Genomic DNA, 21,055 nt, shown 5'->3' with positions numbered 1-21,055 from the left:
TAAAATGTTGTTATGGCTGAGATTGTTATGTTTTTAATGGAAAAAAAGAAGAATTAGGATTGAAATTGAAAAACAACCCAGTTCCCATAAAGGGTAAAAATGTGCTTGGATAAAAGGTTAATAGAGTTAATTGTGGGGAGTAATACAAGACAGCAACTCGTGCTAGAGAAGATAATTGTGATTCTGATAAAGGGGAATTGTAATTAAATAGAGGTTGGATAAACACGATTATCCTGAAAAGGTTTCCCAGCACAGTACGGGAAGGTTTTAAGATGTGGAGGCAGACGCCTGTACGTGATCTGGAAGTCGAGACACCACTGCTGCCAGCCCTGCTAAGTGCTCACCACTGCGGCACACTGCCCACGCTGCTGCTCTGGCCAGCAAAAGGCAATAAATTGAGCTCATTTTGAAGTTTAGTTCACCTGCAACACTTAACTGGCAAGTGATGTCCCTGTCTTGCTCACAACCCCCAAGATTTCTCATTTCTGCTGGTCCCCATTTCCACCCCCATCCTGCTGTGGGGGGAGCAGCTCTGGGTGCTGGCCAAGGTTGATCTGCTGCAGGGTGGCTGCGGGCTGGAGCAGGTGAGGGCATCCCTCCCATACTACGCTTTTTCCAGAACTGACAGAATTTTTTTACATGGATATTAAAACGAAATGCAGTAGTTTGATACTGAACCCTGAGAGGCAAACAGAGGCTTTCCACACTGATCTCTTTTACTGAAATGGGTATTTGTGATAAATATTTTTGATTAGCTGAGTTACAAATGTTCTACAATAACCTATATAGAGGAAGGGAATCAAATACAGCATATTTCTCCCAAGAAGAACAAAATTCCAAAAAGCTTTTTTGTTTCCTTTGTTTCCTTTAAATTGCAAAATATTTTCGCTACATTTTCAACTTTTAAGTATATATCATTAAAAAATATAAATAGACTGAATTTGAATACAGGATGGTATTAATTCACATTTTTCTAGAATTCCTATACATTATTTTACAGAACACATACACAATAAAAAACCCTGAGAATTTACTAAGAAAAACTATCAAATACTTCTGCTGTTCAATTATTTATTGTACTGTTTGGAATCACTGTATACCATAACAACATACATTCCCAGATGCCTAAGGAAAATTTCTACTGGAGTTCTATTATTTCCTATTTGGAGCAAGTGAACATCTCTCTAGGGACTCTCTAGGGCCTTTTTTCCCCCTCTCAAAAAAAGAGGGTGAAGATCTTTTTGCTTTCAAATTTTTTGGCTTTGCTTTCAAACTTTTGTTTTTCCAGTGCCAACTGTACCCCAGATCTTCAGACAGACTTCACAACCCCATACGCAGAGACCAGTTGTGAGCCCTGTCACCTTTAAGCTTGACTTCTGTCAGTTTACAAGCTGGAGTGAATCATAAAAGTGGGCTTGGGTTCAAAATGTGTCCTTGATGATTTTTGGGCATAATCTGCAATGTTTGGTTGCTGACAATATACACAGTGGAATAATCCTGTAAGTATTAGGGTGGATAGCATCTGTTGTGATAGTGAATGAGACTGAGAGCAAAGTGAAAGCTGAAAGCAAACTCCCAGCACATTTTCTTTGGCTTTTTATCTCTGCATCTGGCACGTGATACAGTAATTGTCTTACTCACATTCCTGTCTTGTTTGTTTCTTCGCTTGTTAAATGAGTTTGTTGAAGTTTCTTGTATCAGATATGCATTTATTCACAACCATTTCTAAGATCATGACTCCATTGCCTAAATCAGTTGCTGAAACTTGAATTCTGTGCAAGAAATATTTAGGTAACAAGGTTATTTTTAAACTCAGTCATGCACAACAACACCTTTGCTTCCCAATCTACATTCATCTTTTTTTACAAGAGCTTCTGTTTATCAAAGCTTATTGAGTGGTTTTTTTTTTTTTGTTATTGGTTTTTTTAATTCATTTATTTATTTAATTTTCTTATTTATTTTTTTTTTTTTTTTTTTGTTTGCTGCTGTTGTTGCTGTTTGGATTTTTTTTAATATAGATATTTTAAAGTTTCCACTCAGTTCATTTCCTAGAGGGATTTTCTTTTTGTTGCTATACAGCAAGTATACACAGGATCTAGAATCAAACACAGGTCATAGAGATGACACAGTAACATTATTCCCATAAACCACCTCTAAGGATATTGGCTGCCTATGAAGCATACATAGGGTTTGGCATCCACAAAAATGAATGTAGAGATGGGAAACTTAAGACCAAGTTGTACACCTACTTAAAAGACATTTTGAATAGTCTGCCACACAGTGTTTCTGGAAAAACAACCTTTCACTGGTGAGTAACATATTTCCGATTCCTAAAGGAGGGGTTTTAAGAATACTACTTTTATTTATTCTGCAACAATCAAAACTGAACTCTGAAAAATGTGTTTAATTTCTATGAAAACTTAATTTCTTTGGCTCTGACTTGCTAGCAGTGATTTTTTTCCCCAATACTTGAGTAACAATAACATGACACATTTACTTCAGAAAGTAACTGGCAGATGCTGTAATTTTGTTTTCCCAAGGGAAAAAGAAGTGAGAGCTTTAAAAAGGAAATAGTGAAATGGTTACTGCTTGTGTTTACCGACAACTGAAGGTGAATCTTTCAGTTATTTTGCTGTCTCCCCAGCCTAACAGCCTCCAGTGAGAGGATGGAACACTGAGCTCTGCCATGGAGAAGGATCTCTGCACGACTTTCTGGTAGTACAATGATCCAGTGAAGCAGGGGCAGCTCCATATGGAAAACTGAGGCTAACACTCTTTGGAATTACCAAAGCGGTGTTCTAAAACATTGTTTAAACTCAGTGAACACAGCTATTCCCCTCCAGTGCAAACTACCACCAGGAAAGATGATACTGCACAAGAGATCAATGTTCAGTATTCCAAATGTCTTGTTCAACTAATCTTCACCTAATTTTGATTACAGTGTCTCCATAGATGCATTTGTATGAAACAGAATTTAAGAAAGCTTTGTAAGCATGGGTGCCAGCCAAGTCCACAAAGCGAACTTCAGCCTCAGGAGAAATATGGAAAGAAGTAATCAGTTCACATAAGACTTCTGTTAGCAAAAAATGTTTGACTTTTATTTCTGCAGACAATCTATATTTCTAAAAAGCTTTAACACTCCTGAAGTTTCAAGAGGCTTAAATAATCTTGCTGGTGATAGGTATCCAGCTAGTAGAAAGTTGACAAACAAAGCTATGAAGTGTTTTTTTTTTTTCTTCACTGATGAGATGTTCCTAGAAAAAAGATTACAAAAAGCTTCCTGCAATGAGATTGGAAAGCATTTGAGCCTTGTATTTGTAATTCATTCAAATTAAGAACATTAAGGTCAGATAAAGGTGGATTTCTTCTGCTACTTTTTCTGTCTTAATTTTATCAAGAATATTCTCAGCTTTTTCACAACACAGGAGAAATTATGTCCTTCACAGCTGTGTCCCTCATTCATGAAATATAAAGAAGCATCCTGGTAAATCTCAGCTAGCAAGGTGATGCAGGCAGTAAAAGAAAATAATGTGGAACATTTTACGGATCAAAGATGCCATGATAAACACCACAGGTGTTTATCAGATGTAGATACAGACAAGGTGGCAAAGAGAAGTTTAAATTAAATATTGTGGTTTTCAAAACATTTTGAAGGTGATGTCCAACCCAAATCTCCCCTGACAGAGGTTGAGGCCATGTCCTCTTGTCCTGTCACTAGTTGCCTGGGAGAAAAGGCCAACCCCCACCTTGCTACAACCATGCAGAGCAGCATGGCAAACACCGGAAAGAGCAGATGGTAGTGATGTTCTGCTTGCTGGTAATTTATTTAGAAGACACCAATATTAAAGTGTTTATCTTCAGTTGTTTGCCATGGGTGTGTGTGCCTCCACCATTCCTACCCTTACATGCCTAGATCTCTTTTGCATCACTAACATTCTTACTTTACCTTTTTACTACAAAGGTATCCAAAATGAAAACAGTAGAGTTCTGTCTACAGTTAAACTACCTCTTTCTTTATTGCAGTGGTAGTGGGAAATCCAAGCCAAGGAAGACAAAAAACTCCCCATCCAAACCTAAATCCTTGAAAAACTCAGGTTTTGGGTGTGCAGAAGTATTATCGATCATTAGACTGTTCATTAGGAGGCATTATTTTCCTATGTCAAGAATATCTTCCATGATAGTTCTGCTATATTTCATTGGTTTCACTTTAAATCCCTTATCTGTTAGTGGAGGTCCTGAGAGGCTACTTCCCATAACACAGCCCTGAAGCTGTGAGACACAATTGGCAACACCACACAATTCATGTGTAGCCTGGCTACAACATCATTATCCAATGTGAGATAAGGCAGCAGCTTTGATCGTTGGCTATCTGTTGTCTTCTATAACAATGGTTCTTCTTGGATAGGTCTCAACGTCCACAATAATATAGTGAACCTTGAATTTTCCTGTTTCAAGATTCTGCAAAGAAAAAAATTCAGAGTGTTTTTTTCTCTTTGGTAGTTTAAATTCATGACTTGTCAGGTTGTCAGGTGTATCAAGCAATTGTACATACCTCTTTGACTTCCACATGGACCGTTCCCTGTTTCCCTGATTCAATGCCCTCAATATAGAACTTCAAACGCATATGTTTCAGTCCGTCCTTTACGTATTCAATGTGACTAAAAACAGCAACAGAAAACAAAAACCCAACCACCCAGCAAGAATACAGATTATATGCTAGTTAAGACTTCAAATTTAAACTTACTTAGAGGAGTTGCTTACTTATTTTGTAAGAAAGTGTATTCCAGTGGTGTCCTTACTCTACCTTGGGTTCCTTCTCTACTGCTCCTCTCAAGCTTTACTGTCAGTGCCTAAGGACTAGTGGAGTTAGAAGAGCTAATTAGCTGCTGAGGATTAAGAGATGAAATGCTTAAATGTCCTCACCCCAGTCCTCCCCTCAAAACTGAAAAGCAATCCAGTGCTGAAGACTATGGAAATGCCTTGTATTAATTCTAAAAAACCCCAGATTTGAAGCCTGACATCTAGAAAGGGACCCCACATCACCAAGAATTCCAGAGTTATTTTAGGCACCTAAACTAAGTTATCAAACCGAAACACACACAGCATATTTTTTCAAATTAATTATTAGGTTGGTTAAACCACATCAAAACAAACAGTTTACTATGTGCAAAGTTACTTTGGCAATAATTTTGTTCTGCTGAAATTGTGTAACTTTGGCACTGATATGAGATCTCCAACCTAAATGCTGGTATTCAGACTGGAGTTGGGTTGCGCTCAAGTATTAAATAAATAGCACATCACTTTCAAAGTGACCACTTTGGGAAACTAATGACCCCATTAGAGTTCTGGTTTATGTTTCCTACTGAAAATATTAACTGCTGCTTAGCACCAATCTCTTATGTCCATCAGTCATGCCCAGGTACACACTGTGAAATAAACTTCCAATATAGTTTAAAGTGACATGATGGTAGAGAGAACAAATATGAAAGAAGAGCCTTACTGCAGTAAATTTACATTCAGGGTATTCATACACAAAAAAAACCTGTAGATTTTTGAGACATTTAAGGTCATTCTTATACTGCAGATGCAAACTCTACAATCTTACACAGTTCTCATCTCAAAAATTTATTTAAGATACTAGTCATTCAAAATAATGGAAATTAAATACTAGGAAAGCTGATTCATAGTACATTTACTTATTTACAGACAGGTGCTCAAGATGTTTGTGCACGTTGATTTCATTTAGCAGCTTTACTTTAAACATTTTTTCACTGAGTCTGGTGAAGAGATAGAGCTTCAATGATTAAAAGCCACTTTCCTCAGACCTAACAAGGAATCTCAATTTCATGGTTCAACCTCTGTCTGGGCTTATGTGTCTCATCCTATATGAAACCTCACTGAATATATTCCTGCCAAATAACCCAATAAAGGCAAAGCAGGGAGGACTTACGTTTTGTAAGAAATAGTTTTCTTGTTTCTTTTAAAAGGAAAGTAATAAAAAGACACACTCATGAGAGGTTAAGGTGATAGACGTTCTGTTAAATATGCAGTAGAGATGCTGCTTCAAGTACCAAAAAGCATCCTGTGTATCAGCTCAGTATAGTTTCAGACTGTAAACTTCTGTCAGATTACTGCTCTCCTCATGCAAGCCTAGGCCTCTGCACTACTGTTTTCAGGCTCATCCCATTTTCTGGAGAGCTCTATGTTTACCATGATGACCATTGCTTGTTCTGAGGCATTCAGAATTGGCATTTTATATTATATGTACACTGTACTTAGTGATATATGGCACACAAGAGGCACTGCAAAAAAACTTCTATGTTTGATCAAAAGTGACAGGATATGTTACGTACAGTTCATCACTCTAGAACTAACTTGTGATCCAAAAATATCTTTGCTGTGCAGAAACTGATGTCTTTATGGGGCAAACACCAAGGGGTATCTGACATGCTGTAGTCTTCCTCTTCTTGTTGCCTCTCCGTAACCTTTGATAGATTCACCAAAAACACCAATTACCTACAAGGGAAAAGAGGTTTGAGCTGTCAGAAGGGATAACATACAAACAGGTATTCCAGTATCAGCTCACGCCTCTGCTGTGAATACACCCTCTTTTAACAAAATGCCCCTGGAGAATCTAACATGTCAAGAATAGGAGTGTTTATGAAAAAAAAAGAATTTAAGAAAAATGCCTCTGTATTCCAGTCTTTTTTTTACAGTTCTGTATTAAATGCCTAAAATAAATCCTATTGATATCTTCTATTTGTACTGTTCTCTGAGATGAAGATGTGGAAATTGACATTTTGTGTAAAAAGAAAAAAAAAAAAAGCACAAAATATTTGCCTATGTCTCCTCCAAGAGAATGTTTCAAAGTTTAAAATGCAAATGCATTCCCCTTCCTATTATCTAAAAACCACGACTGAATAAGAAATTCAGTAATTTTTTTTTTTCAGATCTATAAAATCAGAGTAGATCAACATAGTCTTAAACTTACTTTAAATTTGGTTAGAAGAAGAGAAGTTTTACTGTGCAAGTACTGGAAAGAAGTATTAATTCTACAAACTTGTTCCAAAGCAGTCTTTTTATTGTTACTAGAGCAACGACTTGTCACTTCATTTCTAGGTTACCTTCAAAGGCATCTGCTACAATCTTTTCTGAAGGATGTTTTGTCTGAAGTAGTGTTTTTTAAAATCTAGTTTCACACTGATTTTTTTGTTTACACCTAGCTATGATGACTGTGTGATCCCATGACTGTTCTCTGCCTGTTTTCCTGTTAGCCAAAGGAATGCTAACTGTGCTTCAAATGAAGAATTTCAATTCCTGGGTATCAGTGCAGTGCTTCACAGAATGACAGAACCATAGGGAAGTGTCACAATAGAGTAAGAGTGTTGAGAAAAGGCAGCAGGTTAGATCTACACAACTTAGTGGGACTAGTTGCCTCTCTGACATGGAGAATTCAAGTTCTATATTTAGCAGGCACTTAGGTAAGTCCCTAAGAGTTTCTGTATGGTGACACAAGCCCAGGCTCTGAAAGACAGACTGTATTTCCATCAGTTTTTATGCTGTGGCACACTCACTTGGCTTCTAGCAGGCTAGTTCAATGCTTGCACTGACCTGTCCTGATGAAGGCTCTGCTCTGGAGCTGACCCAGCCAATCCCAGCTAAAAGCACTGGCAGAACTGCTAAAGCACCACACGGGTCTTCAAGTAGCTTGTGAGATTCCTAGTGTGAAGTTTTGACTTGAAGAAAGGCAGTAACTACTGAGAAACACAAACTGATGACTGAAGTTCAAAAACCAACCTCGGGGTGAGATCTGCATTTCTCCAAGGCATCTCCATAGATCTTATTTGGACTAGAAGAAGAGAATAGCTCTTTAAAAATCACATAGAACAAGCCACCTGTAACAGAGACAACAGCAGATGAAATGAAAACTTATGAAACCAGATGGAATTAACGAGAAGTGTCTTCTGATAAAGAATGTAATTTAAAAAAAATAACCTGTAACACCAATTCCAACAAGCACCACAATAAAATAGGTAAAGTCTCTTCCAGCTTCTTTCACTGAAATCAAAAAGATAATAACACATAAGTTGCAGCCTTGGATAACACTTGTATGCCTTTCTTACATAAATGCTCTTCTGTTAATCTGTAGTTCAAACAACGTTTTACCAGAAGAAAAAATTCCAGTAACAGTTTCCATAATGCCACATTGCTGTAAAACAGGCCAAGGAACATCTCTTACATTGTACAGGTCATGCTTACATGTCAGTGTTAAGCCTTATTACTTTCGGTTTGCCAGATGTTTGCAAGATCCAAAGTAGCAATGACTGCTACTTCTTGGGTACATGAGAGCTAGATTTTTTAGGAACTAATGAGGCATTTAGCACTGCAGTATTCACACTACCACCTAAACGCACAATCACTGCAATCCTTATGCAAAGAAAAGAAGTAAAAATAAAAAAGTGAAAGCTTAAAAGTCACACACACTGAAAATAACCGGTTTTATGAATTAGCAATCAATAGAACAGTAAAAGGGGCAATATTAGCCCCAAAACAATATTTTATTTATTAACAAAACTAACTGCTGTTTGATTAGTTTTTATCTTTCAATTTTGATCTAAAGTACAAGTGTCAGTATATACTTCAAAGTAAGTCATATGAGAGTCTCTCTTTCAAAATATTTGAGTATTTGGAAAGAGACTACTATCTTTTAGTGGCAGTGTGCATTTTAGTGGAGTACAAGTTAAGGAGGAAACGTTAGTAACTATTTCTCCTGCAGTCTTCTAATTAGTTGAAGGCATTTTTTGTAAATCATTTCAAAGTACTTAAACTTTCTGAGGCTAATTATGCAGTAATCACTTTTCACTGAAGTGAATGAGTGAAGGCAATCCATCACGTGTAGTGACGATTTGGTTGGAGGTGAATTTATCCCAACAGCCCTACAGTCAGGCTGCATGTGATAGGTTTTCCTTCTGAAAAGGAAAATGAGAGTCTGCTACACCTTGTGCCTGATAATTACTTAAATCCACAGATTATTTAGAAGAAATCACATAATTTGTTCTGATTGTGCAACGCATATATAGAAATGTAATAGCTGCTCCAAACAATATGATGCGAAAAGAAACCGGCTCGGTGTGCTGAGATTTATTTTTTTTTTTTTCCTAGATACTTGATGTTTGGAACTACAAAACTTTAGCTGAGCAGCGTACAGCATCCTGCGCCTTACCTTTCTGAGCCGCCGACACCAGCGTCTCCTCGTTCAGTGCCCTTTGCACGGACACATCTTTGCTATCGCCGCCAGGCTTTGCAGCTTTCAGCCCTCCTGCCTGGGTCCCGATTCCCCGACGGGCGGCCCTGAGCAGCAGCTGTCCAGGAGGTCCAAGGTGGGCGGCGCCTTCCCGTCTCGGTCCTCTTCTGGGCGTGGCCAATCCCGGACGAGCCCCCAGTTGTTATGAATAAAAATGGGCGGAGAAAATACTAATCTCCATAAACGCCTTTATTAATCAGCTCTTATTGATATTTGCCCGAGGGGTTTGGTCGCCGTGGAGGAGGAGGGCTTTATCAGCTCTGCTGCATGCAATTCAACAGAGCTGGAGGACTGGCCCTCGCCTGGGGAGCAACCCCAGAGTCCTGACAGTTCTTTGTTTTCTCCTGTGGTCTCATCTCCGGTTTGGTCTTTTTAACTTACGGCTAGTAAGCAAAACCGGAGAAATTAGCTCTTCTGATTCCTCAGGGTCCACACGGCTGAGTATTAGTTCTTATCTGTTTTAATTTTACTTGGTTTTTATTTGATAAGGGTTTTTTTATGTCAGATTTCATCCCGAGACTCTTTTGGAGTCTTTAATTTGCATGCGGGATCACCGGGGCGGGCACTTGAAGCTCTTTGCGGCCACGTGGTAGTCTTTGCCGCAGCAATGGCGTTTCGGTCTCACGCTGCTTCACAGCGGCGGCAACGTTGTGGGGGTTTGGACCGGGGCTTGTGCGGTGGGAGGTGGAACGTGGCGGGTGTGGGGTTTTTCTCTTGAAGCGGGGCAGCGGTCCGGCCAGCTCGGGGACGCTTCATCTGGCCGAGGCGGCTGACCGCGTGGCGGCTGCGGGCGGCTCGTACGGGGAGCATGGCAACTGCGGGCAGACGGGGCGGCCGGGGCTCTTTTCTCCGCTCCGGCACGGGGAGCGGCTGCAGTCAGGCTGCTCTTCGGCTGGAACTCTTTGTGCTGAGCCTGGGGGGGGGAAAGCGGCCGGCTCCTTTCCGCTCCGGCGGCGGCGGCGGGGGTCGGAACCTCCCCGTGCCAGACGGCCGACTGCTCCGCGGCTGGAGCTCCACTGAGGCGGGCGGCTCCGCTGCGGCTCCCTCGCCCCATCTCTGACCCGGGGTGGGGGCGCGGCGCCTGAGAGTTCCTTGATGGGAACGGGTTCTCCGTTTTTAAGGTGGTCTGGGAGGAAAGGTGCCACGTGCCACTGAGGTGGCTTTCCACTGTTACATTGTAGGATAAACATTTTATTTTTATCAGGCACTGTTGAGGCCACACCACTGAGAGTACTGTGTTCGGTTTTGACACCCTCGATTTAAGAAGGACATTGAGTTGCTGGAGTGTGTCCAGGGAAAGGCAGTGGAGCTGGTGAAGAGTCTGGAGCACAAGTCTGAGGAGTGGCCGAGGGAGCTGGGGATGTTTAGCCTGGAGAACAGGAGGCTCAGGGGGACTTGATCACTCTGCACAAATGCCTGAAGGTGGGACTCGGCCTGTTCTCCAAGAGGAAATGGCCTCAAGCTGTACTAGGGAGGTCTGGGTTGGATATTAGGAAGAATTTCTTCACAGAAAAGGCAATTAGACATTGGAATGGGCTGCTCAGGGAGGTGGTGGAGCCACCGGGTCTGGAGGTGTTTAAGGAAAGACTGGAATCTGCACTTAGTGCTGTGGTCTAACTGCCGTGGTGGTGTTTGGTCATAAATTGTAAAGTAATCTCAGAGGTATTTTCCAGCCTAATTAATTATGTGATTCTGAGACCCGAGCCCACAGTGCCCGAGAGCTCGGAGCTCGCCGTGGAGCCGGGGCGAGGCTCAGGCACCTCCGCCGTCCCCGTTACCGCCTCCCCCGTGCCCGCCCGGCCCCGCTCCAGCCCCGCCCGCCCTCAGCCAGCGCTCCCGGCCCCGCTCGGCCCCGCCTCGGCCCCGCCCGCCCTCAGCCAGCGCTCCGGGCGCCGCCGTTCCGGCCCACCCCGCCCCAGGGCGTGCCCCGGGGGGTGGCTGCCCTTGTTCCTTCCCTGCCCTCCCCGCGGGCGGTGCGAGGCCGGCGCTGTCCCGTGCTGGAGCGGCCATGGCGACGGGCCGGGGCAGGTAACCGTGGGCTCTGCCGGCCCGGGGCCGCCCGCTCGGCCTTCTTCACCTTTAACGGGGAGGGGGGTTTAATTGTTTTCCCTCAGCTCCCATTGCTCCTCTGAAAAACTTATTTCACGTGTTGCACGGCTCTGGTTTCCAGCTCTCGAGTCTTCGTGGCGAGGGCTGTGGGCATGGTACTCTCCTCTCCTGGCCCAGTGGACGCCTTGCAGTGGAGAACGCTGGTGTTGCCAGGTGCACAGAGGCCTGGGGTTAACACTTTTTTTCCTGCCTGGGGAGCCTAAACTTCTGTGTCCTTCAGCTTGGAGGAGATGCTGTAATGGGTACCCACAAAGTTAGTTTAGTGGCTGCTTTATACGTCCAGGGTAGTTTGGGTTTTGTGATAAATAGGAGGGTTTCGCTGTGGAAGGTGTGATTACCATAATTCTTACAGTACAGGGTAGGCTTTCAAAATTTTAAAGCATCAGTCTTAGAGGCAAAGTTGAGAAAACAGATTTTTCTGCTAACCCATTTCTACAGCCTTAGGTTTCATAGCAGTTTCATTCCCCCTGCTGTTTTTTGGGTGGGTTTTTTTGCCTTTTTTCAACCTGCTAATGGATTGGGGTAATATCCACCCTTTAAAAATTAAATTGAAATAGACAGCTGAAGGAAAAAAAAAAACCCACAACCAACCCATCCAAAACATCATTGTAATTTTTCTTTTTCCCTGCATACGCTTACAGAGGTGGAGGAGACACGTTTTTTCACTACTTAAAACTTTGTGTACATCATTTGAAATGTTTCTCAGAAGACAATTGTTTGCTGACCATCAAAAAACCAAGGCACATTGCAAGTATTATAGGGTATGAAAATGAAAATACTGGAAAAGTGAGCCCCACAGGTTGAAAGCTAATGAAAAAGCAATTGAAGTTGTGCCTCTTGAGTAAGATCATCTCAGTTCTAGAAGTCTCTAAAGAGGGGGTGTAACAGCTGTCATTGACTTTCATCTTAGGCTAATCTGCCCAAACTGTGTCAATGCAACCTAAAAGCATTTTGTTAATGCTAATTTAAAATCTTAGCACACGCAGTACTTGAAAAGTAATTTATGGATTCGGTTGCTGTTTGTTTCTTCACACCTTGAGAATATTTTTGTTTTGGCGAATACAAAAGTTCAGCAGATTTTTTTTAAAATTGAAGCTTACAAAAACAATAGCTATTACATTAAAGTTTTCAAGGCACCCATGGGCAAAGTGTTTCTTCCCTCAGATATTTCTCCCTGGAGTGAAGAAGGGAGAGGTTAGTGGTTAAAATGAGCAAGAAGGACAGTCTGTGCAGTTTATGCTTGTCCAAGGTAGCTTATTTTAAAATCCAGAATCCAGCTTCGTATCTGAATTATTTCTGTGCCTGGAGTTTGTGAAATTGCATCCCTAGAGAGTATGCCCAAACTCTCTGCTTTCAGCATGGATTTAGGGCAGAATAGCCTGGGATGTGCTGCCCTGGAACATACAGAAGTGATGGCTCTGCTGCTGTTGAACACAACTTGTGTCTCTAAATCCCTTTAACAGCAGTTTGTTACTGCTTCATCATCTAAGTGTTTAGGGCCTCATCATCTAAGTGTTTTTGATAATGATACATTAGTAAAACCCTTTGTTTGATCTCCAGATTGTATTTATTACAAGACTACTTTTTTGTAGTTGTTAATGTAGTTGGTTAGCACCCAAGCTCAAATGTGCATGTCTTTTTGTTAAGCTTGTAACAATTCTTAGTAAAGTGTCTTGGATATTTTTGTTTTGTTTTACATAGCACAGTTGACAATGTAGGCCAGCGCTGTTAATTTATTTTGATTTTTTTTTTCTTTAAGCATAAATCAATCTTAAATCAAGAACTTATTAAATGTATATGATAACCATATACTTCAAAATTAGCTATTTCCCCCCCATATGGATTGGTTGCCTAGAAACCCCGAGCTGGTTTGACCAGGTGTTGGAAATCTGCTGGCAATTTAAAGCGTCAGTAATGCAGTGAATGGGGAGCTCTGCTTGTTCAGTGGCATCCGAGGGTATGAAGTGTAAGGATTTGGTTTAAGATTGAAACTCTGTCCCCATCTTTCTCTGTGGATTAATGATAGGATTTGTTTGCAATTACAGCTGACAAAGATCTTTCTATCAGAAAACTTGGAAAAATCTGTGAGCAGTTGGATTGTAAGAATTTGTGTTAGAAATATGCAAAGTTTCTTCCTTTTCTATCCCAACTGTGATGTGGAAATGTTGCCAGAGCAGGTTCTTTCACCATGGTGTGCAAGAGACCAATCCAGACATGGAGTTATTTGATGTATTTACAGTTCTGCACAGTGCTGGGTGGCATTTAGCAAAGGAAGGAATTAGTTCCTTGGCTACAAGCTACATAATTCTCTTATTAATTAATTTTCTATCTTCTGTTGGTTAACAATTCTCTTGCTTCTCATGCTGATTAGTTTGCATGCTCAGTCTTTCTCTTTTTTGAGTCAGTGGTGGCAGTCTCACATTTCTGGAAGCTGTAGCTGATTTCAGCACAATTGCTGAGTTGGCTTTAATAGTTTCTTCCTTATCTTGGGAGTTGTTCCAGGTATCCCTCTGGCCTGTAAATTCTGCATTCTTTGTGTCCACTCTCAGTGGTCATCCTTCTTCCCAAGCTTTGTTAACCTCTCACTACATCTGAAATCTTTGAAGCGTGTCAAACCATAAACCTTACTAAAGCAATTCTACCGACAAGTAATTTGTCTGTCTAACACCTAGACATCCCTTAGACCTTGTTAGCTGCTCTCTGTTTCATGGGTTAAATCTCCTTTCTTTTTGTTTATGCTTGAAAGGATACAAATTCTTTTTGAACCTCAGCAGTTTCTGAGGAAGTTTCAACGTATTGTTTTTATCTGGTATCTTTTAATCGCTTAGCAAAGTTGAGTGGCTCAAAAATGTCTCTGGAGTAATGTTGTGAAACAGAAGAATAATCAGTGAGTTTGACTTGCTGCAGGGGCCTCAGTGGAGCTTGGCTGTAGTGGCCACAGGGGTGCAGCTGTCTAAGGGTAATAAACCTCTACCAGATTCAAACTGATTTGGGGGAGCAGCAACACTATTATTGCCTTTGCCTGCTGTGAGAGATCAATCACAGGGTTGACAGCTGTGAGTTTAAATCTGAATCTTCCTGATGCCAGGTATTTTAACTTGGGTGTAATTGTTCAAATCATAATGATTGCCACGTGGTGTATTCCCTGCATCCTGCCTTGGTTGAAGTGTTGTGTCTAGGTGTGCGCAATATGCGTATTTCTTCATTTTGTGAATATGTGTTAACAGCTTTTCCTTCTTACAAGTAGGTTAAGGACCTTTGCTGCCAGGCCTGGGGAATGTTCTGAAAGTGTAAATGCTGGCATTGAAAGTCTGTATTTGACACCTCCCAGAAAACTGAAACGAAACATGAGCTTTGAGAGGTGAGTATGTCTGTGAGTAAGTCACCCTGTAAACTGCCTTTTGACTGCTTGCAGTAATTGTATTCATATCTTGGAGATTTCTATGTCAAATATTCTGAGTTGAAAAGATTTTCTTTCCTGGCCTGCTTTGGGATCCTGTGTTCACCTTCTAATGTTTTCTGGCATGGTTCTCCTTTGTGTTATTTGCTAGGTTCATAAGGATTATGTAGGTTTTCCAAGCCATGTGAAGCCTTCAGCAACTTCTTTGGAAGTCATGGGCAGTGTTGTTCCTTGAGAATAAAAATTGTTATTTTATTACTTCAATAAAAGCCAGATTGGAATTAAACTTCATGTGTTTCTCTTGGTTATTGGTTGTCATCAAGTGTATCTTAGTGTATGGAGAGGCTGAGAATGGTGGATTGGGATAAAAGGAGGGAGGAATTACTGGCTGCTGCATATTTACTGCAAGGTAAATGTTTCTCTTCCTGCTTGGCAGTGAAAGAGTAGTTTCAATATAATTATGAGTTGTTTTCTTTTTGAAAATTAGTTACATTTTTACAAAAAATATTCTAAGACTATGTTACCTGAAAAAGCAATTAGTTTTATACATTTGATCACTACTGTGTAGTGATTTCTCTGTTTTGCATTGGATGGCCAGTTCAGCACCTCTATGCTGTCTGACTGGTGTGATAGTGAGAGAAAAAAGAAAAAAAAATCAGCTTCCTTCAAAGGAGAAAGAATACAGCTGTAAAAACTGCTGTTGAAAATTCTGGATCAAGTATATTATTTTAGCTAATTTGCAGCTTTTTAAGGTATCACTTCTAAATTGTCTCTGGAATGAGTGCACTAATTGCTTTGGACTTAGAGTTTATGAGTTATTTCACATAATAACAGTGCAAGTTTTTGCATGTTATTTCTATGTCAATGTAACTAAGATTGTGAGTTTAATACAAACATTGAGGTATTGGCATTGTTGTGCTACCCTTTAAAGCTCTCTGCTTCTGAAACAGTGTCATAAATCAACAAGTGTTGCAAATAACCCCTTAGTAAAAGGACAAGAGGCACAGATGGGGTGTTGACTTTCACAGCACCTTTTATTTTCAGCAGTGATTTTGATGTGGCCATACTCAATGCTCAAAAAAATTAAGAGTATAAAATGCGTGTATTTTAAACTCTGCAGCTATGAGCTACTGCTCAAATTGTATGAGGTTCATGTCTGCTAATGCAAAAATCACTTTGGCTCAATCCCAGGGTATGTTCTGCTTGTCATGCCTAGACTGGCTCCTGCATTTCAGGCAGCCTTCCAGATGCAGAGACATTGGCATTTTCAGGATATCACTTGGCTCTTACTTTGAAGTTCACATCTTTCTGCTGACATAAATGAAAACTGCACAAGACCCCTGAGCACGTACAGTTTGGAGATGATGATGAGGTAGAGCATGATCTTGCTGTTAGACTAGGACATTTCTGTCCTGGTGCGTTCTCAGGCCAGACGCGGCAGTCAAAAGGGAGAGTGAATGTATCTGCAGTTTTGCAAATGCTGGTGATTGTGGAATTGTGGTTAAAATCATGGTACAAGCAGTAAGGAACTGAAGCTAAATGAGATAGTTTCATATCAAACATAGTTAAAGTTAACAAAGTCTAATAAAACCTCAAACTTACAACTTTTTGTGTAATCGTGCTGTGCCACTGGAATAAGTTGTGATGAATTATTTTAGGCAAATGCCACATACCAAAGAGTGAAGTTACAGCCCAAACTCCACAATTTAACTCTTTAGGTGATTTTTTGTTTCATCTGTTTACAACCTGCTGCTTTCCACCTCTTCTGTTTTTGTCTGGTTTGAAATTAAAATTCTCTGCCATTGTAATTTCTGGAGTTTGCAGGCAAGTCTAACAGAATTCCTCTTTCTCTTCTTTTCTAGCATGCCATCAGAAATGCTGCTGAAGATATTTTCCTATTTAGATGCTGTGTCCCTACTGTCTCTTGGTTGTGTGAATAGACGCTTCTATGAGTTGGCCAATGACAAGTAAGGAAGAGAGAAGATCTCAGTTTGTGCCCTAGTTGTGTTTACCTGAATTATGAGTCTTTCCAGTTCAGTTTCTCTGATGCCAGAGCACCTCTGGGCAGTTACTCTGCTGAAATTGCCCTGCACAGCGTACAGTACATGTTGCATGCAATTCTAGCTGTGCAGGGCCTGTTGTTTATTGGGGGTTATGAGGCAAAAACTAAATCCAGTGCTTTGAAATGTTGGTGTTAGCACTTTTTTAATTTTAAAATTTCTATATATTTATTTGTATTCACATGGACCTGCAGAAACTTTTCGGTTCAGGTGATCCTTAATGGTGTGTTGCCAGTAGCTTTATGGAATTGTAGCTTTGACAATTTTGAAGTCCTGCATACTTTATTCTTTCATTAGATTTTTGAAGAGGAATTGATTCAATCAAATGATCCACTAGTGGTTTTTATCTGTTGCTCTGTTTGTGACTCTTTGGTGACGTCTAAATGAGAACAAAAGAGACAAAGATAAATACCGACACGTTTTTTAATAAGGATTGCTTATACAGAGTTCATAAATTGCTCCAACCAATATCATGATAATTTTGTGAAAGGGTAAAGAGGAGAGACTTGGGTTGGTGTGTGATAACTAGGATCTGGGCATCCTTTTCTTTGTAGGATTCTACTGCATTAGTGTTGTTTGAATGAGAAAATGTCTTCCTCTATAGGAAGTTGCTGTACCAGGTATGAATCTATTTCTCCCTTATTTACTAAAAATTGTGTGGTGAATTAGTTGGTTTACCTTGGCATTAATACCTTTAGAACTGATGAGTTTAAAGGGAAGATCTGTAATCCAGATTTAGGTTTTGAGGGTAGATAAAAATTGCATAGTTGACACAAATTACCAATCTTGGTATGTGTTTTCCACTTCAGGATGGTGAAGCAGGATAAAATCACTGTGGCTGTCCAGGGGAAGATGATTCATCTGTCTCCATCTCGACAATGTCTGTTTCCATTTTCTAATCTCAATAGAGATTAGTGTGCGTGCACAAATGAGACTTTGGAAAGAGTTAGTTTCTCTTATCTAGGAGCCTGACTGGTTCAGGGGGGACCAGGTAATTTCTTCCTGATGGATTTTCCTGGACCTTCTCAAGACCCTGAATCTTGCAGTGAATGAACAGAAGTTTTAATGGGAGTCACTGCATATTTCTGTGACAAATCTGACTGTGGTTTTTAGGATATTTCTGGTGTCCTGGATGTACAGGGAGCTGTCCTTGTTGCAACAGGACCATCAGTCTTTCATTGTGCTATGTCTGTGCTGCCTAATGCAGTGATTTGTCTTTGGGCTGTTCACTTGAACAGTTCTTGGCACTGATGTCTCTCCAGTGTAACTATTGAGGACAAGGAAATGTTTATGACCCTCCCTTTCTGTACCCTCCTTGTCACAGCATGGGATATTCCAGCCTTCCTACCATGCAGTGTGGGAAGTTCATGGGTATGGTCTGCCTGTGAAGGCCTGAGGATTCTGATCACCAGCAGAACGTGCTTGTGTGAGAGGAAGTGAGAGCACAGGGCAAAGTCTTTGCCACTGTGGTCAAGTGATGACTGATGATGATGTGTCTGATTCTGGCATCTGAGTTAGCAGTAGAAGATTTGTTTGGTTTGTTGTAGTCATGTTCAGTAAGAGACCTTGAGATGAGTATTAACAATTTGAGGCAAGAAGGGCAGGGCATGTATTCTGCTGTGAAAGAGGCAAACTTGTGCTTCCCTGTTGGATGCCTTTTTGATTTATCTGCCCTGACTTCTTCAGAAGTTGAGGATGAAGGGGAAGTGATACCTTCCTAAACACTTGTGATTCCAAGTCCTCCTTCATCTTCTTCTCTGTCTCCCTGCCCTAGCTGAATTTTTGAGTTTCTTGAACTAATTTCTTTGCTTGCCCAACACTGTTTTGGGAAAGGAAGATGCAATATGTTTCTGAGAGTGAGGATGAACATGGTAGGTATTTGTCCTTAGTCTATCTTCAGTCAACTAAATTGCCTGAGCCTGCAACTTCAAAATGCAGGAAATGCCTAGTACTAAGCCCTGTCTTTTCAGCATCATACAGTAAGATGCAGAGTATCTCTCTCCATCAAAGGATATCTTTTTTTGGGAAGGAGTTTCTAGTTATCAGGAAAGTTTTATAGGAGGTTATTTTACTGGGTGTTTTAGGCTGGTGAAGACCAATTGGATGATACACAGCTCAAATTCCCCATGTGATGTTATGTTAAGGACATCTCTCCTTTTTTCATGACTGGACAGTTCTAAACTGCTTTGGAGTTAAAAAAAGAACTTTCCCCCTCCATCAGAAATGTTTTTATACTGTCTGGTAACTTGGCTACCCTTTATGGTCTTAAAGTAGAAGGATTTTAAAACTTTGTTTCAGTTATGGGGATTGTTCTTTATGTTACCCTTCCCACTCTGCTTTTGGTGAATGGAAGGTTGAAAACTCATGTTGACTGTGAACCCACCTTTACCAGTTATGGTAACTTATTGGTCTGTGTGTTTTAGACACTTTTGTCTTAAAAAATGGCAGTGGGGAATTCTGTCTATATCTGCAGAGCAGCAGGCTGGAAGGTTTTTGCGAAATTCCTGGGTCTGCTTGCATCAATAACCAGAGCTGGCTCTCAATATGTGGGGAGTTATTCTCAGTAGCTAATGAATTGAGAATGCTTTTGATGGGTAGGAGGCAGTGTGGGATGGATCTAGTCCTTGAATACTTTAAGGAGAAGGGAAGATGCCATACCATACATGCTAGTGTAAGTTTGCCTGAGGATAAGTGAGAACTGGTAGCCTTGCTGATAAATGGTAGAAAATGTCTCAACTATTTGTTGCCCTCACTAGTAATTTTCTTCAGTGCAGTTATGTACACTGTGTGTCTAGCATTTCAAAATTAGAAAACTTATTGGCAACCTATATTCACAGATTATTGATTGAATTTTTGTAGGTTCCTGGACTCAATGTTCTGTGAATTGTCCTAGAGATACTGGGGTGTGCTAGAGATACTGGGGTGTGAGGGGCTGAAATGTGAACTAATAGTTTTCCTGGCATGAAAGAGATGAACCCATCATTACAGTCACATATTTCTTTGACTTCAGAAAGTCATGTCTTCTCTGGGCTTTTCCAAAGAGAGTGCAGAAAGGATTGAAATTACATTAGTACCACCAAACAAAGGTGATTCTAATTGTCCTCCTCAGCTGAACTGAGAAACTTGAAGTCTACAGATGGTCTTTCTTGAATAGGAGATATTAAACCACTTTTTCCACTAGCTGATTTTCTATGAGGAGGACACATCATTGTTTTAGGGTGGAATTTTCAAAAATTTCTGCTTAACCTTTATCAGTTTTCACTTACTTGCTGACTGACTGTGCTGTCACAGAGCTTCATCCTGGATCCCATATTTTTGAGAAGACAGACAAGACTGGTTTTTTGCTAACACTGTGCTCAGTGGTAGCTGAGATGTGCATGTAAAAATGAAGTGACTATTCTTGAAATTTACTCCTCTTTATTCTATTTTTATTTTCAGTGGAATTTGGCTGAAACTTTATTCCAATTATTTGCAACCAAAATGGAAAATGAAGTCTAAACAAACAGAAGCTGTTTCTTTGGGCCGTGCTGCTCTACATGATAAAAAGCCTGGGTACTGGAAGAAAGAATACATCTTCAAACAAACGTGTGCCTTCAAGACTAGAGTAATGCGACTCGTTAAATTTCTAGATCCTTACACAGGTCTTCCATGTAAAACCAAAGAAGCTATGAAGTAAGCAATGCCTTGTCACAAAGATTTACTTCAGAACAATGTACAAAACATTAATGGCTTGGAGTAGTATAGAATTAGAGCTATAAAATGTATATCATAATGGAATGATACAATGATAATCTATAAATGACTGAAACTGAGTCGCAGTTAGTAGAAATGTAAAAATTCTGTTGAAAGCATAGTTTAAATTTTATCACTTTGAGAATTTGTTTTTAAACACTCCTCTCCCCTCTCAATTCCTAAATAACAGAGTCTCTGGCTTGAGTTGGATAATTGTTCTAAAGGACAAAAATGGAAAAGAACATGTAGTAGAGAATCCAAAACTATCATTTAAGGACACATCTGTTACCATACTTTGGTATGGTACAGACTGGCCATGCTTGGACATCCTGTCAACCCTAAAACTGTTTGGAGTTACACCATTGCTTCCTGACCAAAACAGACCTCCCAGCAAGAATGGGTGAGTTTTAATATAGGATTTTTGAGGACTTTTTGGGTGTAACTGATTGA

The 21,055-nt window shown here is 40.5% G+C and overlaps 1 protein-coding gene and 2 long non-coding RNA genes across 3 annotated transcripts in view; 1 reads left to right on the top strand and 2 right to left on the bottom strand.

The window, feature by feature from the left end:
• Positions 1-3,071: 3,071 nt before the first annotated feature.
• LOC310923543 lies at positions 3,072-5,367 on the bottom strand. The gene is made up of 2 exons (XR_014592616.1): positions 4,553-5,367; positions 3,072-4,458 (listed from the first exon to the last, which is right to left on the bottom strand). It is a non-coding gene; the product is annotated as an uncharacterized lncRNA (long non-coding RNA).
• Positions 5,368-7,776: 2,409 nt separating this feature from the next.
• Positions 7,777-9,367, bottom strand: LOC310923544. The gene is made up of 3 exons (XR_014592617.1): positions 9,224-9,367; positions 7,996-8,058; positions 7,777-7,895 (listed from the first exon to the last, which is right to left on the bottom strand). It is a non-coding gene; the product is annotated as an uncharacterized lncRNA (long non-coding RNA).
• A 1,433-nt stretch (positions 9,368-10,800) lies between these two features.
• The window catches only part of LOC310923546 (F-box only protein 15-like), a gene marked incomplete at its 3' end in the record, with an annotated part of 33,427 nt that continues 23,172 nt past the window's right edge, over positions 10,801-21,055 (top strand). Inside the window, exons 1-5 of the mRNA XM_083885508.1 lie at positions 10,801-11,332; positions 14,661-14,774; positions 16,676-16,780; positions 20,312-20,545; positions 20,796-21,005. Of these exons, the coding sequence (XP_083741634.1) occupies positions 11,313-11,332; positions 14,661-14,774; positions 16,676-16,780; positions 20,312-20,545; positions 20,796-21,005 (683 nt within the window). The 5' untranslated portion in view covers positions 10,801-11,312. The remainder of the gene's footprint in view (positions 11,333-14,660; positions 14,775-16,675; positions 16,781-20,311; positions 20,546-20,795; positions 21,006-21,055) is intronic.

Source organism: Zosterops lateralis (assembly GCF_965231275.1).
Source record: "Zosterops lateralis genome assembly, contig: HAP1_HAP1_SCAFFOLD_103, whole genome shotgun sequence".
Lineage (NCBI taxonomy): Eukaryota > Metazoa > Chordata > Aves > Passeriformes > Zosteropidae > Zosterops > Zosterops lateralis.
Note: the sequence above shows the minus strand (reverse complement) of the source record. Positions and strands in the feature narration are given on the sequence as shown.